We start from the raw sequence: 26,872 nt of genomic DNA on the forward strand, positions 1-26,872 counted from the left end.
CTCAATTTTGACAAGCTTCTGTTTCCTCATCTGGGAAATGGGGATAATGGTGGTATATTCTTCATAGAATTGATGGGAAGAGTGAATATGACAATGTAACTAAAGCATTTAGCCCAGTGTGCAGTGCATAGTCAAGGTTTAACAGATGTCAGCAGTGGTAACTATCTCTCAGAAAGTCTTTCTGATGGCCAGTACTGGCTTCCATGCCTCTCACTTGTATCCCTCTCACTTGTATGGCTCTTTCACAGGCATCACCCTGTACTGTAGTTGTTTGTCTATTTCCCGTTCTAGACCGTGCGCTCTCTGAAAGCAGGAACTGTGCTATATTCACTATTTGTGCCCCACCCGCCGCGGTATTTAGCACAGCATTTAGCTCACAGTGGGCATTCAGGAAAGGATGAAGAAGTGAATGATGTTGAGCAAGTCATTAAACCTTTCTGAATCTGTCTCCTTGTCTTATAAATGAGTGGTTTGGACAGGGTTTCTGAGACTCACTCCCCACTTCTAAAATTCATAATTAAACTTTTTTTTTTTTTTTTTTTGTGGCACAAAAGGGCCAAACCAGGACCACAAGGAGTCACCTTTTGGCTCACCAGAATTGCCTGATGTTCAACAGCTGGTCAAAAATGGAATGGGGTTGTCTGGGAAGGGAGCGAGCTCTTAGTCTCTGAAGGTAATCAAGCAAAAGGGCAAATGGAGCCCTTTGCAGAGATGTTGTAGGGAGGGTCCATGCAACCAGTTGAGCAGTGGTGAACAGCCGCATGTGCATAAACAGGAAGCACAGTCTTATTTCAGGGAACAGGAGCTAAAAAAATATAGATGATGAATGATAATCCCGCTCGCTCCCTCACAAGCACACACGGACACAGTCCTGGCACTAACTGATTCCAGGTGGCCCTCCTGCAGCTGGGGCTGGGGGGTGACAGTTGGGACCACACGCACACAGGCATGTGGCTCGGCGTGGGGCAGAGATCAGGGAACACACAGATCCCCGAAAAAGGACTAGAATATCCAGGAGGATGTTCTCTTCCGGCTATTTTTAGATGAGGAGTGAGGTAGGAGAAGCATGTTTTCACACAAAGTTTTGCTCTCAAAGCTCCTTGACCAATATCCTGTCTCTGAAATGTATTCATATCCACCTACCAACACACACACACACACACACACACACACACACACACACTCTCTCTCTCTCTCTCTCTCTCTCTCTCTCTCTCTCTCTCCCCCTCTTTCTCTCTCTCCCTCCCGAATGTCAGGTCTTTCGTGCTGCTTTCCAGAACACTTTTTGCCCTTTGTCTATGGCTGAACCTTGCTGCTCATCCTCCTTTCTCACCCGAAACTGCCAGCATCCCTGGGTCTCTGGTTATTTCTAGAATTCTAATCAATTAATGAAACCCATTAGAAATGAGAAAAGAATATATGAATGACCACATGCAGTTACAGGTACTGCAATTTCTGATTTCCAAAATCCTGTTTTGCTTCCCAACCCCCCAAATTATAAATATGTTACTGCCTTCATTCATCTTTGTCTTCACTTATTACAGAAATGATTTGATATTACCCGTTAGCTATCAATGGTTTTTTTCATTTATTTGCCCATGTTCCCTTATAGTCCTTCTTCATGGTTATCAATGTTATAATTGATATGGTTACAGTTACTAGATAGCATTGTGGGAACCTGTTTACCACATAGTGTTATGTGGAAAAATAAACCTAATTTGTATATATGTTACAATTGTACAGCTATACAGTTATAATTGTAACAATATACAAATTACGCTTATTTTTCCACATAATGCAATGTGGTAAACAGGTTCCCACTCTGCTATTAGTTTTCCTCTTTTAATAATTGCACTTCAGGGGCTTCCCTGGTGGTACAGTGGTTGAGAATGTGCCTGCCAATGCAGGGGACACGGGTTCGAGTCCTGGTCTGGGAAGATCCCACATGCTACGGAGCAACTAGGACCGTGAGCCACAGTTACTGAGCCTGCGCGTCTGGAGCCTGTGCTCCACGACAAGAGAGACCACGATAATGAGAGGCCTGCGCACTGCGATGAAAAGTGGCCCCCACTTGCCGCAACTAGAGAAAGCCCTCGCACAGACATGAAGACCCAACACAGCCATAAATAAAATAAATAAATTAATTAAAAAAAATAATTGCACTTCATCGACTGGTTGCATCATGCTTTCCTTAAATATTTTCCCACTGTGGCCTTCTGGGTAATATTTAAAATTTAGGTTAAACATAACAGTGCAACCAAGATCTTAATGCAGAGAACCCTTCTCTCTTTTTTGGATACCCTTTCGTAAAAATTCCTAGATGTGCAATTACTGGGAGAAAAGATACAAATATCATAAAAGAAACGCAGCCCATAAACATTTTAATTTTTCCTGCCTTGGCCCTTGTGCAGAAAATGGTTGCTCGCCACTGAGGTAGATACTTGGAATGAGGGCCTCTAAGATCCTCTTTTATCTATGAGAGCCCATGATTCTAAAATGATGATGCGAAAAGCCTACTCAATCTGAATTCAAGAAGCAAGCACAAGTGTGTTGGATGTTTATGTGGACTCCTGGTAAACTAATGACAGCACTGGTTCTGGAGTGACACCAACGAGGTGCTGAGGAAGGAGGAAATCCTGGACAGGGGGGTGATGTGCACCCCACCACCCTGGTAGACAGATAGATGGACAGGCAAACGTTCTGTCTCTTTCTCCCTTCCACATGTTGAGCTGTCCCAACCAGAGCTACTCTAACTATGAACATAGGCACACGGATCCCATTGAAATGGCAGGTCGCACCCCCTGGCAGCCAAGCTATGCCCAGAACTGGAAGACTGGGATGGGGGACAATAGATTGGGATTGAGGGGGGATGGCAGGGGGTGGGGCAGCAGGTCTAGCCCCAGCCAATGAGATGAGCCCATCTCCCGTCGTGTTCAACTCGAAACAGGGAAATGGTTCTGCTGATGTTTCCATTCTCGAGCTCCCCAGAGAAGACAGATAATAAGTAAGTGACAGTAACAGATTGCACACTGTCAGCGCAGGTACTTCTTTGCCCCCCACAGAATTGATTTTTAATAACAGCACAGATGACATGCGGCGGGAGTTGTCGCTGACACTGGTGTTTTGTGGGCCTCAATAAATCACATCAGCCTGGAGGCTCCGGAATGGACCTGCTCATTGGGTGCTGTTTGCTGACTGTAACTGGGTCCTGGTAAGGATCCCGGGGCTCTGAGTCCGGAGGCTGGATTCTGCAACCTCCTGACCGCTGAATCTTGGGCCAGCGACTTCCCCAATCTGGGCCTCCGTTTTCCCATCTTTAAAATGGGCATAACCCTCTCAACCGCACAGCACTACGAGGCAATGACCATGAAAAGCCCCATAAAATATGGTCTTCACTATTATAGTCATAATGGGCCAGAAGGGAAAGAAGTCGATAGGTTTGGGGGCAGAGTGTCTGGCATCTCTGTTCGCATGGGAATATCATTCAAAGGCTCCTCCCTTGCCAACAAAATAGGTGCAAGATGGGCAGGCAGAAATATCAGGTGACAATGGGCCCAGGGTTGGGGTGGCAGTGAGGTGCCATTCCTGCTCTTGCAAGTGCTCATGTGAGAATAGTCGTAACAAATGAATATGAAGTGTTTACCATGGGCCAGAGCTGTGCTAAGTGCTTTACGTACAGTATCTCATTTAATCCTCATAAGACCCGGTGAGGCCATTACCATCGTTATCTGATTTCGTGATGAGAAGACACACAGCTAGGGAGGGGCAGAGCCATGCCTGGGAAGCAGGGGACTCCATGGCTATCTTGCCTTTGCTCAGAGCTCATCTGCCTCAGTTGGCTGTCCACTACCCTTGTGTAGGCCAGGGCCAGGCAGGTATCATAAGGTGACAAGAGGTGGGTGGGCGATGTAGGGGCTGCAGACTGCAGAACTCTGTTCAAAGGGGCGGGACGGCTCAGCCCTGCAGGAATGCAGAGGGGAGCCCTGGAAGGCCAGGTCTCTGCATTTTCCAAGAGAGTGTAGAAATCAGGATTTATATGAGAAACTTCCTGATATTTAAATGTTGGCAACTTATTAAAACTTTAAAGATACTTTATGAGTCGACTCAGTTGCGAACGGATGGCTGTGTGTGTGCGCTGGCCCTGGCCGCTGGCTTCCAGCTTGGGCTCTCCGCTGCAGGAGCTTGGTTTCCTTGCAGAGGTTCACAGTGTTAACATCGCCCTTCCGAAGCCAGAGGGACCAACTGTGATGTAATGGTCATCAGAAGAGCGGCCAAGTGCTGCACAGTGTGCTCTGCTAGGGTGCAGAATATAATTGCATAGAATTGCAGATCCTAATCCTCGCAAGGGATGTGCTACGGATCCCATTTTGCACATAAAGAAGTAGGAACTCAGAGGAGTTAGTGATGTGTGCCAGGTTCCACAGAGGAAGTGAGCTGGAACAGGGAATCACTGACTCTTAAGCATGAACTCTCTCCGCCCCATTGAGCAAATTAAGAGTGTTGGGTAGGGGAGGGACGCATGGCGGGCAGAGTGGGCTCTGAGCAAAGAAAAGCAGGGAACAGGAGTGCTCAGTCCTGCCTGCTGTTACCCAGCGAAGTATAAGTTGAAGTCAGCGCGCTGGGGTACTCACAGCACTCGGAGGGACCGCAGCCCATTGAAGGAGTGGATGGGGATGCATCGCAGCCGGTTGTAGCTCAGGATCCTGTGGGAGAGGACACACAGGCTCTGTTGGCTCTTCCTATTCTCAGCTACTGAAGCACGCATTGTCCACGCTGGGCCAGTCAAAGCAAATGGTTTCTTTACCCTCCCAATTTTAATAGACTGACAAAAAGCATCCTAGGGATAAGGGGAAGAGAAACATTCCCCATCACTCCAGGAAGCTCACGGGCTTCATTTCCCAGTTTCCTCATATGTTCCTTAGCAGGCTGGCTCCCTGACCAGCTTTGCCATCACCTCCGTCTATTGTCAGATGGTGAGTGCTCACAGTGTACAGAGCTAACAGGAAATAAATGGGTCTGAGCAAAATATAATTGTGTAGGGAAACCCTCACTGGGAGAGAAAATTCACAAATCACAGAAGGTATTCCAAAGAGGAACTTTTTCAGAAGTAATTAGGTGCCAACTCCTCTCTAACCGCCCAGACAGTGGAGTTCTGACCTACTCTGTTTTCCTTCTGATGATTAAGGTCTGCCCTGTGCTGGGTCAGCCACAGCCCTGAGGATCGCTAGAGCGGAGCATGTAAGCCTGAGGGGACAGAGGAAGGATGCACTTAGTACCAGGCCCATGTTAATCACAGCAGCTCACTGTACTCACAGGGTGGAGAGGTGAGACATGTTACTGAAGGTGTAGTTGGTCAGCGTGCCAATGCTGTTGTTGCTCAGGTCACTAGGAAAAGTAAGCAGAAGGGTCATGTTGTACTCTTAGTTGCATCCAAAGGGGGTCATTCCCAACTTTCACACATGCATGCCTGCCTGCTATCCATCCATCCATCCACTCACCCATCCATCTGCCTGTCTGCCCACCCATACATGCATCCATTCATCCATCCAGCTGTCCACATGTCCGTCCACCCATCTGCCCATTCATCTATCTGTCTGTCTGCCCATTCATCTGCCCATCTGTCCATCTACCCATCCATTTGTCCATCCACTTATCTTCCCATCCATCCATCCATCCATCCGTCCATCCACTTATCTTCCCATCCAACCAACCATCCATCCATCCATCCATCCATCCATCCATCCATCCATCCACCTATCTGTCCATCTGTCCATCCACCCATCTGCCCATTCATTCATCCACCCACCCATCCATCCAGCCACTGGTCTGTCCATCCACCTATCTGCCTATCTGCCCATCCATCCATTCATCCATCCACCCCCCCCACCCACCTTCCCATCCATCCATTCATCCATCCACCTGCCCATTCATCCACCCATCCGCCCATCTGTCTATTCACCCATCTGCCCATTCATTCGTCCACCCACACACCCATCCATCCATCCATCCATCTGTCCATCCGTCCATCCATCTGTCCATCCACTTATCTTCCCATCCATCCATCCATCCATCCACCCACCCACCTATCTGTCCATCTGTCCACCCATCCGTCTGCCCATCCATCCACCCATCCACTCATCCTCCCCATATGTCCATCAGCCCATCCATCCATCTGTCCATCCACCCATCTATCATCCATCCATCCATCTGTCCATCTGCCACCCATCTGTCCATCTGTTGGCCCATCTGTCCATCCATCCATCTATCCACCCATCCATCTATTCACCTATCCATCCACCCATTAGTCCAAATGTTCATTTTTTTTTACTGAAGATTTATTCAATCAGTCATTCCACCAATTGCCATTCATTCATTCATCTATTTATTCAGCTACTCAAACATTCAATGATGTCTATCCATCGATTTTATTCTACCAGCAAAACATAACACATAAGACAACAATTTCTCCTTGTTGTAGTGCTTTTTTCCCCCTGATCAATTCTTCTCCTCATAGCCCCTCCACCGTCCCTCTCTTCCAGCATTCATTTATTCCATCTTATCAGATTCTCTCTTGGGGGAATGAGGTTGGTGGGAGTGTGGTCCTTTGCCAACTGCAAGCTCCAGCTTCTCCCCGAGGATAAATATCCAGAGCAGTGGTTTTCAACATCAGCTGTACATTAGCATCATCTGGGGAGCTTCAGTTCTCCGAGGCCTAGGCTTCATGCCCAGATATTCCGATTTAATTGGTGTAAGGCAGGTTTGAGCATCAGTATTTAAAACAAACCCCAAACTACTGATATATAATCAGCTGAGGTTGAGGGCCATTGCTCCGGGGCTCCCTGCCCCCTAAGCAGATGGGGCATCTTTCAACAGCACTTGCCCAAGGATCCTGGGTGCCCTCTTGGCAAGGCAGTGAGGGACAAAGCTCAAGGGCTCCCCAGCTTCCTGGGGCCCGCCCGTGCCCAGCAGCCCTGCTCCTCATTCAGAGGTTTTCCTGGGTTTTGGCCGACTTGGAGCCAGTAGCGGCTCCCACCTGAAAGAACCTCAATTTGAACCAGCTCCTTAGAACATTTTCTGAGTAACTAAAGAAGGAGGAAGAAGAAATGCCAAATTTATGCTTTTGGCAAACCTAAGTGTAGCCACAGCTTGCAAGAAACTGAGGGATCTCGGGAATTTAACTGGGAGACCAGAAGGTCAGAGGCTCCAAGCCAAGGAGGAAGGTGCCACAGGTGGCCAATGAGGCCAGGATCTGGGTACTTCTGCGTGAAGTCCTCGCTGGGCAAGACCTGGCACATCCGGCCAGCCCATCCTTCCCAGCTGCCTCTTGCTGCTCCACCCAGCGGGAAAAGTGCAGGAATGGGGGCTTCCCTGGTGGCGCAGCGGTTGAGAGTCTGCCTGCCAATGCAGGGGACGCGGGTTCGAGCCCTGGTCTGGGAGGATCCCACATGCCGCGGAGCGACTAGGCCCGTGAGCCACAATTGCTGAGCCTGCATGTCTGGAGCCTGTGCTCCGCAACAAGAGAGGCCGCGATAATGAGAGGCCCGCGCACCGCGATGAAGAGTGGCCCCCGCTCGCCGCAACTAGAGAAAGCCCTCGCACAGAGAGGAAGACCCAACACAGCCAAAAATAAATAAATAAATAAATAAAATAAAAAAAGAAAAGCAGTAACGTCAGCAGGCCCAACTGGCCCTCGAAACGGGAGCTGCTCCCAAGAGCATTAAAAAAAAAAAAAAAAAAAAAAAAGGGCAGGAATGCCCCAAAGCCTGCAGCGCTGCCCTACCCACCCTCTGCATCAGTTTCCTGCGCTCCCCAAGGACAGAAAATGAAATATCCCACCAACGCTGGGCTCCTTACATGAGTGTCAGGTGTCGGAGGGTGGGCAGCTCCTTGGGCACGGCTGTTAAGTGGTTTCCTTCTAGGTACCTGAAAGAGAGGTGCAGAGTCACGTCGGGCAAAGAGACACTGGGCACACTGTCATTATCTCAAGATGCCTCTCCTGGCTTCCCAGGCTGGATTGGGTCCCTGTTTTGCTCTCTCATAGCTCTTTTTTCCCGCACTTCAAAGCATATACTACATTTGTCATCTAATATTTATTCCTGTGATTGCTCAACTAATGACACTTTTCCCCACTGGGCTGCTAAGCTCCATGATGGCAGGGCTCTTGCCTAAAATTGCCCAGGGTTGGAGCCCCCTAAGACTGTGTACAGAGTGGCACACAGTAGGTGTTCAATAAATTATTTGTTGAATAAAGCACCCACTTTGTACCTGGCCTGCACAATACCCTTACATGGCAGGGACTCACAGTTGAGAAAACAGAAGTTCAGAGATGTTAAAACGCTTGCCCAAGGTCACACAGCAAGTGGCTGAGTTAGGACTTGAACCCAGGTCTCTCTGACTGCAGTTTTATCACAGTTCCAAACGGCCTCTATTTAGCTACCGGAGTGTGTGGAGAGCTGAGCCATTAAGAACCCTAATTCCGTGTTGAGTATCTCTGATATGCCTCTGGAAACTGAGGAGACAGGGCATGTTCCTGGAGCCCTGTGCTATGGTCCCCAGCAGGAGGACCACATGCAGGAGGGGACGGGGTTCAGAATGAGGCCGCACCAACAGAAGGAGACCCCTCCTGAATGGGCAAAGGCTGAGCCTAGACCTGCCTGGACCGCGGGGTCCTGTGCCAAGCTGCTCATCAGACACCCGAGCGTGGTTGAAGATAGAGAAGGAAGTCGTGCTTTGATGATGAATTACAAAGGTTATTACTACCCTAAAGAGGGCACATGGGCTGATTCATTTATCCCCACCCTTGCTGTAGACCCCTTTCCCTGGGCTTCCTGTTGCTCTAAGGACAAAACAGCAAAATCTTTAAGATGGCTTATAAGGTCTACTCTCATCTCCTGGGTGAGTCTCCCTTGATGTAAAGCTCTCATAGCTTCCTCTCCCATAAGAGTCAACTTCCGGCTGCTGCTGTTTGTTGGTGCCGTGCCTGCCTTAGGCTCCACAAAGGCAGATCCTCTCTAGGTCTACCTTTTTCTAGCTCAGGGCTTCTTAAACTGTAATGTACATATGAATCACCTGGGATCTTGCTAAAAAGCAGATTCTGATCCAGTAGGTCTGCCATCAGGTTGGAGAGTCTGCATTCGTGATAGGCTCTTGGGAGATGGTGGAGCTCATTCATGGTCTACAGGCCACAATTTGAGTAATGAGGTGCTAGCTCACTGCCTGGCATCCAGTAGACCCAGCACAAAATGACTGAATGGGATGAAATGGGTTAAAATATGATATGGGTAAGTGTGTCAATGACCAAACCGGGCTTAGCTTTAAGGACAACTTGTCCTTACCTTACCTTAAAGGTAAGGCATTGGGCATTACCTTAAATTAAGGCCAAGTGACTTTATTCCCTTGGCTGGCCCTGAGGGATCCTTGTGGCACAGAACATTGGGCAGGACCCCACACGGTCTCTGGTTGCCATGGTATGTTGGATTAATGTCCCTTTGGTCCTCAATCTTTGTTGTATATCTATTTCTCTAAGAACTATGCTAGATGCTGGGGGAGATACAAAGATGAGCCAGACCCCATTTCTGCCTTCAGGGAGCAGGCTCATCTGACTTAAAATTCAGCAGCACACGCGTTTAGATTATGCCCTCAGGCAGAGGAGCTAAGAGAAATGTATTCACTGATGTAGTCATTTATTCAGGCAGAAATACTTATTGGGCAACTGCAATGTGCCAGGTACCGTATATACTGGTGAATAAGATAGGGGTGGTGCCTACTTTCTGGCATTTAGAAATCTAATGTGCGTGTGGGAAGGAGGGAGGGAGAGGGGAAGGAGAGAGTGAGAGAAAGAGAGGGAGAGAGAGGGAGGGAGAGAGAAGGGACACACACATAAAGTGATATAAATTACAAATTGCAATGTGTGCTTTGAAGGAAAGGAACAAGGTGTAGTGATAGACAATGCCCAATGCTTCCTGCAGAAGGATGCAGCCAAGGAGGAGATGCAGCATAGGAGACTGCAGCCTGTGGAGGGCCCTGAACTTGAAGGAAAGGCTGGGGAGGCCAAAGTCTGGTGGGTGAAGAGAGGACAGCAGGAGGTGGGGCAGATCACACTGTGGTCAGTTCATTCACCTGTCAGAATGGCTATTGTCAGAAAGGCAAGAAACAACAAGTGTCAGCAAGGATGTGGAGAAAAGGGAGGCCTCGTGCACTGCTGGGAATGTAAAATGGTGCAATCACTATGGAAAACAGTATGAAGTTTCCTCAAAAAATGAAAAATTGAACTACCATACATCCAGTAATTCCACTTCTGGGAATTTATCTAAAGAAAACGAACACGCTAATTTGAAAAGATACATGTACACCCTGGGCTTCCCTGGTGGCGCAGTGGTTAAGAATCTGCCTGCCAGTGCAGGGGACACGGGTTCGAGCCCTGGTCCAGGAAGATCCCACATGCCGCGGAGCAACTAAGCCCGTGAGCCACAACTACTGAGCCTGCGCTCTACAGCCCGCGAGCCACAGCTCCTGAGCCCACGTGCCACAACTACTGAAGCCCGTGGGCCTAGAACCCGTGCTCCGCAACAAGAGGAGCCACTGCAATGAGAAGCCCGCGCACCGCAAAGAAGAGTAGCCCCTGTGAACCGCAACTAGAGAAAGCCTGCGCGCAGCAACAAAGACCCAACACAGCCAAAAATAAATAAAATACATAAATTTATAAAAAAAAAAGATACATGGACCCCAATGTTCATAGAAGTCTTCTTTACAACAGCCAAGCCATAGAAGCAACCTAAGTGTCCATCAGTAGATGAATGGATAAGGAAGATGTGGTATATATACAATGGAATACTACTCAACCATAAAAAGAATGAAATTCTGCCATTTGCAGCAACATGGATGGACCTAGAAGGTATTATGTAAGTAAAATAAGTCAGACAGAGAAAGCCAAATACTGTATGATTTCACTTAAATTTGGAATCTAAAAACCAAAATAAAGCAGAAACAGACTCCCAGATACAGAGAACTGGTGGTTGCCAGAGAGGAGGGGGCCAGAGGACGGATGAAATAGGTGAAGGGGATTAGGAGACACACATTTCCAGCTATAAAATAAATAAGTCATGAGGAGGAAATGTACAGCATAAGGAATATAGTCAATAGCATTGTATATGATGATGGATGGTAACAGGTCTTATTGGGGTGATCATTTCATAATGTATAAAAACATTCAATCACTATGTACCTGAAACAAATACAGTATTATATGTTAATTATAACTCAATTTAAAAACCCCCCAGACTCCCTAAAAACCAAAGTGCAAGGAGAGGCCATGACTGAAGACAGGTGCAGGAGCCGGCGTTTTGGAGAGCTTCCTGAATCCCTCTTCCCCAGCATTACCTGCAGGACATTTACATTTTGTGTGGACACTGGCCCTGCCCCTCATCAGGTGATGGTGGTGGAGGGGCAGGCATCTGAGGGGAAGCTTCCAGCTCTCTCCGCTGGGCAGGGAGGCTGTGGGCATGGTGGGATTCCGGGGTCTACACAGGCTGAAGGAGGGGAGACAAGTCGTGCTGGGCCGCCACCTGGTCACCTGCAGGAAGTGCTTTGTGGATGAGTGGCATGGAGGGAAGCTGGGAGGCGGAAGCTGGATGAATGATCAGGGCTGCTGGGGAGGCGCTGGTCCAGAGAGCACCTCTGCTAGAGGGAGACTGATTAACCCCAGGGGAGGGAGCAGCCTGAAGGAGTCTGGCCTCAGCCTGGCAGCGCTCTCTCACCCTCTTGCGCTGCTCATTCTCTGACTCTCTCTCATTTGTTTGCTATAATTACTTAGCAAACTTGAGGCATCTAAGATGGAACCCAGAAGAAAACACCGAAACCCCAAGTCTCCTTGCTGGGGTCTTTTTAGAAGACCCTGTGGCAAGCACATCGGAGGGTGGGCCTATGGCTTGGGCTTGCTGTGTGTCTTGAGGTACGTTACTCAACCTCACAGACAGCACAATGACAAGGCCAATAACAAAACCAAGACAAAATTCACCGGCATTAGCTGAGGTGTACACGCCAGTGCTTTGGGAGAAAGACTCTGGTCTGTTATCTCCTTTAATCCTCTGGCGTTGGGGGGTGTATTTTGCTGGGTTATTTTTGTCCATTTTGTTGGCAAGAACACTGAGGCGCAGAGAGGTATAAGCAGTAAGCTCAGGAGCCGGGATCTAAATGCAGATCTGTTGGACTCCAGAGCCCGAGAAGTCAGCCCTATGCTGCTTCACCTCTTCACTTTGTGTCTCTTATTTTCACTTTCGGCCCTCTCAGCCCAAGAGGATATGCTCTACTCTGTAATTGATTTGCTAACCCTCACTAGAATGTAAGCTGCACGAAGCAGGGGGTTTTGCCAGTTTTGCTTCCTGCTGTATCCCAGAGCATAGTACGCTCAGCTCAGCTCATGGTAGGGCCTCAAATATTTGTTGAATGAATGAATGAATGTGGTGAAAGGCTGTTCACGGGACCTTGGATTAAAAAGACAAAAACCTACAGTGGTGTCAAGGAGTACCCTTGGCCTGGCCTAGCTCCATCTGCAGGGCAGGCCGTGCTCCACAAATGCATGCATTTGCTAAACAGTTGAATAAATGCACAAATGACCACTGGGATTCAGGGATGCTGACAGCATCCTCATCTGACACAGGGAAGTTCAGGACCCTGGAGGATGGGCAATGACACAGATGATTCTAGAGCCTCTGGAGCCCACCATGCCAGTCGCCCTGGGCTCCAGCCTGGCTCTGGTTAGGACTATGCTGATTATATCGGCCTCTCTCCCTGCTTAAAATCCTTCCCTGTCTTCTACTGCTTGTTGGAGAAGGGCTACCCAACTCTTGCTCAAATCCTGCAAAGGCTTCGGTGGTCTGTCCTGTACCAGTCAGGATTCTCCAGAGAAACAGACCAACAGGGAATATGAATATATTACATATACACATATATTAATACACACACATATGTAGAGAGAGAGAGATGAAGAGAGAATTTATTCTAAGGAAGGTCAGGCAGGCAGACTTGAAATTCCACTGCATCTACCAAGTCCAAGTCAGTCCATCTCCACTGACCTTACCCCTCCTCGAACGCCCCACGCTCCGCCTGGTGCGGGAGCAGGTCTTTGCACCCGCTGGTCCCTCTTCTCCCTCCTTGTTACCTCACATAGATGCTCTGGCCTCCGCTTGAGCTTCGTTTCCCTGATACCATCCCCCGCACCCCCTGGGGACATCCTTTGTGTGAATTTGTGATGATGGGGCAGAACCATGTCTGTTTTGCTCACTAGAGCATCCTTGTACACTAGCGGGCAACAGTAGATGCTCAGGAAACATCGTCTGTGTGATGAAGACCCCAGAACTCCCCAGGTGCTGTTGCATTTGGCACTGCGGAGCCTAGTGGGAGCTGCGAGGGAGCTGTTTTAAGTGCAGAATGTCCCTGGCGACCTGGCATCGAGGCTCAGAGGATGTGGAATCAAAAGGCTTCACTTCAGAAATGCAGACGCGGTGGTGTGGGAAAGCGCTCTTTGTAGGAAGCCCTTCATGAACACTCTGAACTCCAACGTTGCCTCTAGCCTGCAGCCCAGGCCCCGGAGGGACCCTTTCAGAAGACTGCACTCTTGCCCTGCCAGCCTTAGAACTACTAGAGCATTTCAAGCAGGTCAACCTTTGCGTTGATCTGCATTTAAATGCTCTGTTTCAGCCCCAGCGCAAGCACACGAGGACACGTCTGCCTCGCATGAAAATCCGTGGATGGACCTAGAGTCTGTCATACAGAGTGAAGTAAGTCAGAAAGAGAAAAACAAATACAGTATGCTAACACATATATATGGAATCTAAGAGAGAGAGAAAAAAAAAGGTCATGAAGAACCTAGGGGTAAGACGGGAATAAAGACACAGACCTACTAGAGAATGGACTTGAGGATATGGGGAGGGGGAAGGGTAAGCTGGGACAAAGTGAGAGAGTGGCATGGACATATATACACTACCAAATGTAAAATAGATAGCTAGTGGGAAGCAGCTGCATAGCACAGGGAGATCAGCTTGGTGCTTTGTGACCACCTAGAGGGGTGGGATAGGGAGGGTGGGAGGGAGACTCAAGAGGGAGGGGATATGGGGATATATGTATATGTATAACTGATTCACTTTGTTATAAAGCAGAAACTAACACACCATTGTAAAGCAATTATACTCCAATAAAGATGTTAAAAAAAAAAATCCACACGGAGCGTTGAATGGATTGTTCCCCATTTCTGTTTCGAACTTTGTGGTGCTGACAAGGGCCGCACAAAGAATTCTTGGACCTACTGAATGGTGAAGGAGGAGGAGGGCAGCCCCCTTCCAGGAGCCCCAACTCCAAGCCAGGAGTCCGACTGGGGGCCTGGGGTGATGCACGGCCAACTCCGGAGTCAGGCAGCTGAGCCTCATATTCAGGCTCCACTAGCTAATAGCTGTGTGACCTTGGGCAAATTAATTACCCTCTCTGAGCTTCTGTTTCCTCATCTGTAAAATGAGGTTGATAATAATCACCACCTTGAAGTGATTATGAAGATTAGATGGGACTTTCTGTGGAAAGCATTGGAGCGGTGCCTGGCTCTAATACCTTTGAATTATTCAATACAGTTTGAATATATATATACACATATGTATATACTTAACCTCTCTGAGCTTGCATTTCATCTGTTTACACGCGCAGATACATTCATACGTATACGTACACACACATACACACATACATCTACCCACCCCTTCTCAGTGAATTAAACTTAATTTTGTTTTGTAAGTTGGCAGCTCTGCCCGAGATAACTAATGATGCCAAGGGAGCTGGAAAGCCAGTGTTGGAAACACTGAATCTGGACTCAGCCAGTGTCCCTGAACAAGAGACCTCCAAGCCCCAGTTTTCTGGGCCTGCCAGCTTTCACTTTCTCTGGCATCTCTTTTCTTGCCTCCCTCTGCCCTCCCCAGATACTCTCTCTCCCCTCCAGGGGATGGTTTGGGAACAGGGGTGAGGGCTGCCCTCCTTGGCGGGCTCTGGAACCCACGTCTGGCAGAGGGAAGCACCATCATTTCCAAAGCAGGAAATCAGGTCTCCTCCCAAAGCTCTGAAGTTTACCTTATAATTACGGCCAATTATCTTTCAATCTCTGTTTCGTGAGCTTTGGGGAAAAGCGTCCGAGGGCCTGTTTTCACGGCATTTTCTTCTCTTTGACACGTGACACTTGGCACTCAATTAGCCCAGGAAGGAGGCATGTACCTGGGTCATTTCCTGCAGTCCCCACCCCAAGCCCAGCCCAGCCCAGCCCAGCCCAGCCGGGAAAGGGCGTGGAGCTCACCACACTGCTTCTCATGCACATCTCTGAGGGCACGGCCCCAGCCCAAACCCAGGGCTGACACAGACTTTTCAGTGACTATCCCGACTTTCCTTCTTTCCCTTGGGCTGGCAGCCCTGGTTACAGCCTCGCTGAGTGTCACGAGACGCCAGGAGCTGTAACACACACCCAGGAACCTCTCAGCCGTTCTAGACCAGAGAGTGGTCAGCTTCCACCCCGTGAGGCACTGGCAGAGCCAGAGGCGTGTGCTAAGCTGGCCCAGAGGAGGGGGGTGTGCCTGGGGTCCGGGCAGAGAGGGCCAGAGTGAGAGGTGGCCGGTGGCGTGGCCCGGCCGGGCCCTCTGGGTTTCCGCCAGCCCCTCTCCTGGCTCTGCCCCCTCCCAGCAGGCGGCCTTAGCTCGGGCAGCCTCCCTCCCTTCCCGTCCTCCGCTCCTTGCCCTTTAGATTCCAGCTCCACCCCCGCCCCCCTCCCCAGAGCAGCTTTCTCCAATCTTCACATCGAAGTCAAATCTCCCTACTTTCGGATGTCATAGCAACCTTGATTCCTCTTCTTTGTAGCGCTTTTCACGGCTGTCATGTCACATGTGCCTCTGAGATGATCGAGTGAATGTCAACCTCCCCCATTAAACCGTGAGCCCACGCGTGGAGGGGTCATGCCTGTTTTGTGTACCACTGTCTCTCCAGTGTTAGCAGAGTACCTGACGCAAGTGGCAGGCACCCAACAAATACGTGTTGAGCGAACGAATGGGAGACTGAACGGGGCTCGCATGCCTGTGCGTGTGTGGGGCTCACCGGGCCGCAGCTGCGCTGCTCCTGCGACCTTCCCGAAAGGCCTCCCTGCCTGTGGGACGCTCTGAGCTTCCCTGGGGGCAGAAATAACGTTTTGTCCACAAGAGTAAGAGCCCTTCAGGAAGACAAGGGCCTCTCTTTCATTTAACCGCGAGCTTCTGGGGCAGGAGGAACCCCTGAGGAGTTAGTGTCAGGAGCTTGGGCTATGCAATAAGAAGGCTCCAGGGTGGAGAGTAAGCAGAACCCAGAACTAAGATCTCATCTGTAAAATGGGTGTTTTTAAGGTAGAACAGAATCATATTTGTAGAAGTGCTTGGTAAGCCATAGTGCCTCTGGGCCCATGTTTTGACGATTATCCTGTGCTGTTTCTGGTGTCAGACTGAGGGACTATGGGGAAATCTAGAAGGCAGGGTGCAGAGCAGGGGACTGGGGGTGACAGAGAAAACGAGACAACAGCCCTCCCACTTGTATTCTGAATACCGTCACCTGCCAGGCAGAGGCTTGGGGAGGGGAGCTTCCTGTCCCCGCGTGCAAGCTGCTGCCTGTCCCCTGCTGAGGCTCTGACACCACCTTGCTGGGACCCATTCAGGAAGGGCATCCCCAGGCTGTCTTGCTTGCAGGGGTGAAGTGTGACGGATGCCGGTAGTGGCGGGATTATGGGGTGTCAGTGGTGGGGGGGTACTTACAGCTCCGTCACGTCCTTGGGAATGCCTTTGGGGAGGGTGCGGAGCCCCTTGTTGCTGCATCGCACCACCGTCTCCACGCAGGTGCACTGCTCGGGGCAGCGCGGGCCCAGCTGGCAGCTGCTCTCATCATTGCCTGTGGAGAGCCGGGGAGTGAGCATGGCGCAGGTGAGCGAGGCCCATTCCCCGACCCAGCTGCCTGCAGGAAAGGGAAGCCCTCCGCTTCGAGCCAGAACTGGGAATGAGGAGCTTGCTGGTCTTATCCGTGGTTGGAAGGGAAAGAAGATGCACCTGGGTTGGGGAACAGGGCTGCCCATCTTCTACCACATTTAACATAAAACAAAGACGCTAAAAACTTGATTAACCAGGTGTTAGATATGGAAGAGGTTACTGTTAACCAGATCTGGATAAGCCAAATTGACTGAAGGAGTGGTCAGGGTAGGGGCAGGGCCCTATCTACTCCCCTCGTTCTCCTCCCTCTCCCCACACCTTCCACTATACAATCCCTCTGGCGTGGTCAATGTGTCCCCACCCTCATTATACCTTAACCTCAGTTAATCTACAAACCAGTTCATCCATCTCTAGATAACCTAAAGTTGACCAAGTAAAAATTGTGCTGGCTTGAATTTATGCAAACAAATATGCCCTCTGGAATCCTGACACTCAAAAGCCTTGACTCTTCAGGTATTCATACTGCCTAGCCAGTGACAGGAATTTCCCAGAAGCTCATCTTGAAGTCTGTTTCTCATGAGCACATACTCTCAGCCTCATGATGATGCAGGCAGGAAAACTTCGGCCCAGGGCTCCCATGTACAGTTGTGTAGGTAGTGTACTGCACAAGGGTGCCCAACCATCTAATGGGCGCCAACCTCACTGTGGATATGGCAGATTAAGATATTTGGTACAACAGTGTCTTCACAGATGGCTGTAAAGTATCTCGTTTTAACAAGAGCAGTATATTATGACAGATTTCTGACTGATGGAGGTCAAATGTCTTTAGAAAGAGGCACCTGTTCTTAATTTGCATGACAGAGCCATGTGGGCTAGAAGCAGGCCTGCAGAGCCCTTCAGAGCTCGGGCTGCATGCTGAGGGCAGAGGAGAATCAGATCTCGGGGGGTCCTGACCTCCAGTTACCGCCTGCCCGCACCTCTTTTCTCTTGTAGCTCCCTTGTCTTCCCAGGTGTTGCTCCCCTGCCCCACCCCCAGCCTTCTTACCTTCACAGGTGAAGTCCTGGATGGCCACGTCCTGGATGGGAATCTCCTTGAGGAAGAAGGGCTTCTGGCACCGGGGGTTCCCACTTACGATTCGCCTCTTCCTCAACCACTTGCCGAGCCAGGCCAGGTGGCAGTTGCAGTTGAAGGGGTTGGACAGGAGGTTTCTGGGAGGAGAGAAGGGCCCCTCTCTGAATGGTTAACCTCTACCCTTGTCCCGTGGGAGCTGGTCCTGGGATCCAGGTCTGCAAGCCTAGGGCCTGGCTCTCCAGGCAGGTCTGCTTCCGGTTCAGGGGAAGGAGAAAGGACGAAGGAGGTAGAAGGTCTGGGAAAAGGAAGGCAGACTCTCTTCTAAAACCCGGAGGCAGTCTTTGCAAAGGTCTCATTCCAGACCTCCGCGGATGGATATGACGCGGTCTCCACCATGCCCTCCTTTGTTTGGTGAGCTCCAGCTGTGTGAACTGCCTCAATTCCTCCGCAGAGATTTTCTTACACTTAGAGCCTTCATGTGTGCTGCTCCTCCCGCCGGGGATGAATTCCTCTACGGTGTGCCCGGCTGGCCCCTCCTCTTCCTTCAGCCCTCAGCTTAAATGACCCCTCCTCAGAGAAGCCTCTTATCTCAAGGGAAATGAAAAGTTCTGCCCTGTCCCGTTCTCCCCCCTCATCCCCCTTCATTTCCTTCACAGCATCCATCTGAGCTGGTAACGCCTCCCTCCTTGGACTCTCAGTTCCTGGAGGGGAGGGACCAGGTCTGTCTGTCCTGCTCTGTGTCTCCAGGAACTAGCAGGACATCGGCATAGGCACTTTATATGAATCTGTCAGATGCAGTGATGGGACAGATGGAGGGATGAGGGCAGCTATCACTTTCTGAGGGTTTCCTAGAGGACAGGAACCGGGCCGAGCGCTTTACAAATCCATTTTCTCATTCAGACTTGTCACAGCAACCCTAGGAAGGAGGGGACAGTATTCTCATCTCACAAACGAGGAATGTAAAACTTAGGGAGGTTACAGAAGAGGGCTGGAGAGCCCTTGAGGGGCTGCGGTTTGACATGGCAATTAAGGGCTTGGGAGTCAGTCCTTCCTGGGGTTGATTCTGGCTCTGACGCTCAGTAGCTGTGAGAAGGTGGGCAAGTTCTTTCCCCTGTCGGAGCTGGTTCCCTTCATGCTTTGTGACTCTAGCCCTCTCGGCATCTTTTGTGTCTTTGGATTCCCAGTGCAGAGGCAACCAGGAGGGGTGAGAAGTGGGCTGAGATAAACCAACCCACCCGTGCTAGTTCCTAACCCACTGTCCTCTATCTTCATGTCACACATTCATTCAACTCATCCACTTATTCCACCATTATATAATGGGCCAGGCTTAGTGCCAGGCTCAGGTGTAGGCACTGAGGATAGAGGAGTGAACAAAACAGTCATATATCCCCGTCCTTCATCCTTCTGGAACGTATGCTCCAGCTGATGGGAGGCAGACGATATGTAATTAACAACAAAAAGTATAGTATGTTAGGAAATGGTCAGTGCTATGGAAAAAATCAGAAGAGCAAGGCTGGAAGAACTGGGGGTGATGGCAGAGGGGTGGAATGGGGCTGAGGCAACTGACATTTGAGCAAATAATAGAAGGAGGGGAGGGAACCAGGGGGAGGTCTTTCTAGGTAGTGGGAACAGCCAGTGCAAAGTTCTAAGGTGGAAGTGGGCCTGGGGTGTGCGCAGAACAGTGAGGCCAGTGGGGCTGGAATGCAAGGAGGTTCTGAGGGGCTAGACTGCATGGGGCCTTTAGGACATTCTGTCACTTTGGCTTTGATTGCCAGTGAGGTGGCTGAATGGGAGCATGACCACGGGCAGCAACAGGAGATGCAGCAATAGCCTTTCTCTTCTGTCTTCCAAAGGGTCTTTGGAGAAGGCAAGGGAGGGAAAAATGAACCACCAACTAAGGGTAACAGAGCCACATGGAAATACTATGAGAAACCATAAAAGCTAACATGTGCTGAGTACTTTTTATATCTCAGGCCCCTGCTGTGCATTTTACCAATATTAACAAATTCAGTCCTCATAACAATCCTATGAGGTGGATTATGAGAAGGGACAATTAAAGCACAGAGAGATGAAGTAACTCTTTCAAGGCACACAGCTAACAAGAGGTAAAGCTAGGATATGGACCCAGAAAATTTGGCTCTAGAGCCCAAAGCTTTCACCATTATTCTAAACAGCCTCCCTTACCAATACAGTGAATATTGTGGGCAGAAAAATTCGTCCAGAAAGCTAGATTCTAACTGGTTCTGATACACATTTAAGCAGTCAGTGACATCATTTTAAAACCCCCGGTCACATCATGTCACTGGCCTGCTTAAAAGCTTCTGTGGCTTCCTGATGTGTTTTGGATGAAGACCAAAATGGCCCACGGCAGTCCTGCAGCCTGGCCCTGGTCTCCACTCCAGCCTTGCCCACTCTGTACTATGACCACATTGGACTTTGCTCAGTCCCACATATCTGCTCTGCTTCAACCTAGCACAGGGCCTTTGCACATGCTCTTCCCGCTGAAAGAAATACACTTTCTGCTTTCGCAAACAAGCCAACTCCCACTCACCTTCCAGAGCATAGCTCCACTGTTCCTCGACAAAGCCTATGTTAGGCTTTCATATCACTGCGGACCTCCCTTCTGTGGCAACTCGCTATGCTGTGAGCTCCAGGAAGGAGGGCCCACGTCTGTGAATCCTCAGTAGCAAAAGGTGCCTGGCACATGGAGGGAGCCTGCCAAGTGTTTAAGTTGACAGATGGATAGATGACCTTGGGCCAAATATAGTAGGGTGTTGTGAGAGGAGAGGTCTGCAGGAGAGGAGCCCAGAATGAGTGCGCCATTGGTCCAGGGGGACTTACATGGTGGACAGGGAGACAAGCGTGGTGAAGGCTCCGGGGGTGATGGTGGTGATCCGATTGTCGTAGAGGGACAGCAGCCTCACTGAGCTCAGGCCAGCAAAGGTGTCATTGCTCACACAGCTGATCAGGTTACTCCTCAGCATCCTGCAAGGGAGAGGGGTGGGGTGAGCAAGCACAGGTGCCATCCTTTCCCTCCTACGGGTGTGTGTGTGTGTGTGCGTGTGTGTGTGTGCGTGCGTGCGTGTGCGTGTGTGTGTGCATGCGTGCGTGTGTGTGTGTGTGTGTGTGTGTGTGTATTGGGATGCTTCTGCCAAATCCAAGCTCAGACCAGTCACACTGCTGACGTTTTTCCTGTGATAGCTGAGCCTGGGTCCCCACTGGGGCTACCTGTAAATGTGTATGCACATTCTTGGCTGCAGACGCTGTATTTACAGTAGAAGCAGGTGTCATGCATGTGTACGTGTCCATATGTATATTGTATGGTGGTTAGGGTATGTATGTATATTTTGGGGAGGAGAGGGAAGAATCAAGATGTGGCTGTGGACATCAGCTTGTGTGTAGGTGTGTGTGCTTATATGCAGATGCTTGTTTGTGTATGTGTTTATCCACATGTTGCATGTGTGTCTATATGCCGTTTTCATGTACATGTGTAATGTCTATGTGTACATGTGTGAGTGTGTGCCTGTTTCTGGTATGAATCTATACCTGTGTATACATTAGGGCTAGTGTCTTTTAGTGTGTGTGTGTTGGGGGGTGCTTAGCATGCTAAGTTCCTTCCCATCCAGGGCTGGGAAATGTCTAATGTCTCTCCGGCTCCAGGATTCAGCAGGCCAGGCCGGCGCCTGGGCCCAGTCCGCTGCCCGCCAGCCCTCACGGCCCCTCTGATGCCCCTGCTCTCCCATCTCCCTCCCTCTGGCCTTGGCCCGGGCCCTGGGAACTCACAAGGTCTTGAGGCCGCTGAGGCCACGGAACATGCGCCCATGCACTGTTTCCAGCTGGTTCCCTGTCAGCATCAGCTCCTGCAGGCTGGCCGCTCCGTCAAAGGCACCCTCTCTCACCTCCTTGATCTTATTGTTACTCAAGTTTCTGGAAGGAGGGGACAGAAGAGGTCAGGACGCAGGGAGGGAATGGCTTCCATGCTGAAGATGTTTGGTCTTCAGCACCTGTGCCTCAGGAAGCAGGGAGCCCAGCCCCCCATGGGGCGGATGTGTGGGCTACCTGTGTGAAACAGACTGTGTAGCAGTTGAAGTCTTTCAGTACAGTTCTCTTTTCAATGCCCTGGGGACTGGCAGATCTCTAATGGTTCTCAAACTTATTTTCTCTCTTCCACAGATACTCTCACTAAGTAGTGATTCCACAGAAGAGAGCAGGAGGAAAATACAAAACACGCCTGCTCCCTACGGGGTGAGGCATTTGTAGAACCTTCGGCTCTTTCACCATTTGAGATCCCTGATATAAATGGACCCTTTCTAGTTACTACAGTTTGGGTACTTATTATGTACCAGGCACCATGTGAGGGGCTTGACCAACAGAATCACATCAAATCCTCAAAACAACGCCCATCAGATGGGCATCCTTTTTATCATTGTCCTGTTTTATGGATGAGGTGGCTGAGGCTCAGAGAGACTAAGTAACTTGCCCACAGTCACACAGCGGATAGCACTGGTGTCGGAGACCACGCTTTCGGGCACACAGAAAAGCCTCCAGTGAACCACTTTTCCCACGTGAATGTTCCTTGGACGATGTGGATGCCCATCCCTTCTATTACTGCTCTGCAGAATTCAGGGTTTGGGACACTGTGTTTTCCTAAGTGGGCTCGGTCCTATCAAGTCTCGGTGCTGCCATTTCCAATACTGCCCTCGAGCTCTGAGAGCGGGCTCTTCCCTCCGACGCCCAGCCACCACGCGGCAGGCTGCATGGGAGACCTGAGCAGCAAGCGCATCCCGCAGAACTATAGGTGCTGCGAGCGGCAGGGGGTCTCCACAGACCACCCAAATGTTCAGGCCTGAAAGGTAGCCCCAGCTGGCTGGCTGGGGCAGAAAGTGATGGAGTTACAAAACCTGAGGGAAGAATCCAGCTTCCCCAGCAAACATCCTGGGGGGGGGCCTTGTTCTGTGAACAGGAGACCTGTAGGTGGAGACACAGCTGCTAACTGGCTGAGCACCCTGAGCTTGTTAGAACTGAGGGCTCAGGAGAGATGGACCAGCTGGCCCATTGTACTGCTGGACATACTGAGGCCCAGGGAGGGGAGGCCACTGCTCCTGGTCACAGAGCACTGAAAGGGACAGAGCACTCCATGAGTCCCTGGTACTACTGCTTCTCTCAAGTGCCCTCCTTGTGGAGCTCTGGCCTGACTCACAGCACCCCTGGGGGTGAAGCCTCCTATAGGGATGGTTCAGAGCCAGTAAAGTTCAACTGGGCACCCAAGGGCTCGATACAGGTTTCCTGCCTGCCCTCTTCCCGAATAGGGACTGGGTCTGCGGGGGTGGCAATGCCCACACCTGTGGGCAGGTGTGGAGGAAACAGTTCCCACCCTCACATTGTCTGCTCCCTCTGTGCTCCTGGTCATGGCCTTCCTCGCCTCCCTCCTTCCATCCTGCTGAGAAAACAGGTGCAAATACTCCTCAGAATCCCTCCCCTGAGATCTGACAGAGCTGGGAGATTCTCAAACTGGATTTCTGCTCCCTGCCTGACTGTCCTGCAATTCAGCCGGTCTTCTTATAAATCCTGGTAGTCCTGGTCCATGATAACTCGGAAATGAAGGTAATACACAGGGGAGACTGCAAATTACCCCCAAGTTCGACATGGGAGGAGAGAGAAAGACTTTCCCAGCAGCTATAACTCATCCAAATGCTGGAGCTTCTCCCCCAGCTCGAGAGAGTTAGGTTTCTTGGGGAACTGAAGTACATGGGGTGGGCAATGAAGATGAATTACAGCAGCTAGGAAGTGGGAGGTTCCCATTTCCTGACATCTTTTTCTTTAAATGAGCAGAATTAACATCACATTACTGTAAGGTTTGCGAACTGGATTTCCTCAGGCTGAGAGAATGGAAAACATAAGGAGAGTGAAAAAAGGCGATAGAATTTTCCAGAAGACCAGGCTGCTGATCTCTCTCCATCCATCAAAGCACCACACAAAACTGCAGGCAGCTTGGGCCTGAGGACAGAGAGAGAGAGCAGCTTGGGGCAAGCGTTCCAGACACAAAACCAGTGCCTCAGGGTTTTGTAAGAGCTCCATCTTATTCTCAGAGCAGTATCTTCCTGAAGATGCCCCAGATCCCAGGAAATCCCCAAACGCAAAACTAAGGGCACTGAGCCTCTCTCCCTTTTTGTCTCTGCAGACCCACCTGAAGGATTACTGCTTCATCATGGCTTTGACTCCAGTGAGGATGGGGATCTCACACCTGAAAGGACCCAGCCTCAGAAACTCCCACCCCAGACCAGGGTTGGTTCAGAGTGGTCCACGGCAGGACAAACCCAATGCTTGGCCACACTGCCTCGGCAAACTGCTGGGTGTACCTTTCAGAACCTGTACTCATTCTTCCTAAGAAACACCAAGGCCCCTGTAGGCTGGGGGATTCATCTCTGGAAAGCCTGAGTCTGAGGAGGCGAGCCTGGACTTCTTCTAGGTCTCTGTCTCTTCAGGTTTGTAGGACAGCCCATAAACTCTGGCAACAGAGAAGCATCTGTCATCCTGTTTAAAAGTCCAGTCCTCAATGGAAATACAGTTGGGAGAGAGCTAAGCAGAGTTTTCTGGAAGCCGAGGCTACCGGGTCATGATTGAGCAGCACACTGGCACCCTGTCAGGTCGGGGAGGTCCTGTCTACCTCCTTATGGACCTCTCTGGCCCCAGGAGGTGGAAATTCTACTTCGAGCTGGGGTTACAAGCTCAAACGTCCACAAGGTCCAGGCAGGTGACCTAAAATTGGAAGCAAGCCCAGTGGGGACGGCAGTGATCAGGAAAGCACGTGCCCCAGCTGGGGGGCGGCCGCAACTCAGCTCAACTCAACTGGAGCCGCTGGGGAACATGGGCTCAGTTGTGCCAGATCCTCTGATTTTCCAAAAGGTGCTAGAAATCCACATTTATTTTTCTGTGGAAACTCCTGATTTTTAAAAGAGGGCAACTACTTCTTATTAAAAACATAACCATCATGGACCTAGAATCTGTCATACAGAGTGAAGTAAGCCAGAGAGAGAAAAACAAATACCGTATGCTAACACATATATACGGAATCTAAAAAAAAAAAAATGGTTCTGAAGAACCTAGGGGCAGGACAGGAATAAAGACACAGACGTAGAGAATGGACTTGAGGACACAGGGATGGGGAAGGGTAAGCTGGGACGAAGTGAGAGAGTGGCATGGACATATATATACTACCAAATGTAAAGCAGATAGCTAGTGGGAAGCAGCCGCATAGCACAGGGAGATCAGCTCGGTGCTTTGTGACCACCTAGATGGGTGGGATAGGGAGGGTGGGAGGGAGATGCAAGAGGGAGGGGATATGGGGATATATGTATACGTAGAGCTGATTCACTTTGTTATACAGCAGAAACTAACACACCATTGTAAAGCAATTATACTCCAATAAAGATGTTTAAAAAAAACCCCAAAAAACACAGCCACCACAACCAAATCCACCCATGGGATTTGATTTTGGCTAGAGGGGTGCTAGGTTTCAGCTTCTGCTTGAGATGCTCCTTCAGTGTAAGAAGTGATCTGAAAGTTCGCCTGAGAAGAGGCCGTGACCCCACTCTGAATGGGAGGCCACTTGAAAAGACACCTTGAGTTACTACAGTCCTAATAACCTTTGTGGGGAAGAGCTCACATCTTTTTTTGCATCCCTCAGTGATACTTATGAAATCTCATTATTCCCACATGACAGGAAAGGGCACAGAGGTTCAGAACAGTCTGGAAAGGCACCGCAGAGTCCAAACTCCTGGCTGTGTGTCCACTCTCCTCTGCCTCCGTGCCCTGTCGGGGTGCTGCCGTCCAGACTGTAACCTTAGGGCCCTGGCTCCACAGTCCCTGAGGAAGCTGAGCAGCCTCAGTCACGGCACAGCTGGCTTTAACCACTCTGATGGGCAGAATTCCAGCTGACCCATCACCTCTCGGGAGTGGAGGGGTGGTGATGGGTCCCAGCAAATAAGGACTGTTTACTTAACAAGAGTCGCCATCAAGTTATTTTAAATAAGTGGTGCAGCTGGTGCTCTCTGGGACCAGAGCTGCCCTATTGGGACGTGTGCTTGGTTGGCTGACACTATATGTATATGGATTTAGGCACACACACGTGCACACACATGCGTTCACTGCCTTCAGATAGTGCGTGCGTTCCCCAGCTACTCTGCACTGTCACCACTCCTGGCTTGATTTTTAAACTTGGACAGGTTACTTTCTGTGTTTCAGCTTCCTCATTTGTAAAACGAAGCAATCTCAAAGCTGTTTTGTTTTTCTTGGTGAGGGGTAAGTGCTTGCATATCAGCAGAGTCTGGCACACAGAGTAAAGTGTTTAGTAACTGTTAGTCGCTGTTATTATTATTGCTGCCTTGCACCCATTCCCTTTCCACAAGGGGTCCTGAAAGCATTTGCGTTTGTAACTCCTGTTTTAAATGTATAGCCATTTGCTCTGGGTCACGTGACCCAGATGTCCTCTTTCTGTCTCCCAGCACCTTCTCACCGCAGTCCCATGGACAGAGGCCATGTCTTTCCCCTTATCTCTTATACTTACTTCTGATCCTCATCACACCTTACAAGGAAGGTGGACTTGTTTCTATTATGAAAGGCCCAGAAAGGCTAAGGGCATTCCTAGGGTCACACAGCAGGCGGGGGGCAGAGCTGAACTCAGAACAAATGCCGGCCTGCCTGTTCTTCCTCCATACCTGGATTTCCGGCTGCTCCCGTGAAGGGAATATTTGGCAGCTCTGACCTTCCTTCCAGCACGGCAAACGCCGGGAGGAACTTAGTGACATCTGCCCCTTTTGGTGAGGACTCGGCC

General features: G+C 50.1%; 1 protein-coding gene across 3 annotated transcripts in view; it reads right to left on the bottom strand.

Moving 5' to 3' along the window:
- SLIT3 (slit guidance ligand 3) overlaps positions 1 to 26,872 on the bottom strand; it is a 625,193-nt gene that overhangs the window by 64,219 nt on the left and 534,102 nt on the right. For all 3 annotated transcript variants that reach the window (XM_007171383.2, XM_007171384.2, XM_057541374.1), the window contains 7 exons: positions 21,823 to 21,966; positions 20,881 to 21,024; positions 18,013 to 18,176; positions 16,800 to 16,932; positions 7,855 to 7,923; positions 5,314 to 5,385; positions 4,632 to 4,703 (listed from right to left, as the gene is read on the bottom strand). In XM_007171383.2, the coding sequence (XP_007171445.2) occupies positions 4,632 to 4,703; positions 5,314 to 5,385; positions 7,855 to 7,923; positions 16,800 to 16,932; positions 18,013 to 18,176; positions 20,881 to 21,024; positions 21,823 to 21,966 (798 nt within the window). The remainder of the gene's footprint in view (positions 1 to 4,631; positions 4,704 to 5,313; positions 5,386 to 7,854; positions 7,924 to 16,799; positions 16,933 to 18,012; positions 18,177 to 20,880; positions 21,025 to 21,822; positions 21,967 to 26,872) is intronic.

Source organism: Balaenoptera acutorostrata, chromosome 2, assembly GCF_949987535.1.
Source record: "Balaenoptera acutorostrata chromosome 2, mBalAcu1.1, whole genome shotgun sequence".
In the NCBI taxonomy this organism is placed as follows: Eukaryota; Metazoa; Chordata; class Mammalia; order Artiodactyla; family Balaenopteridae; genus Balaenoptera; species Balaenoptera acutorostrata.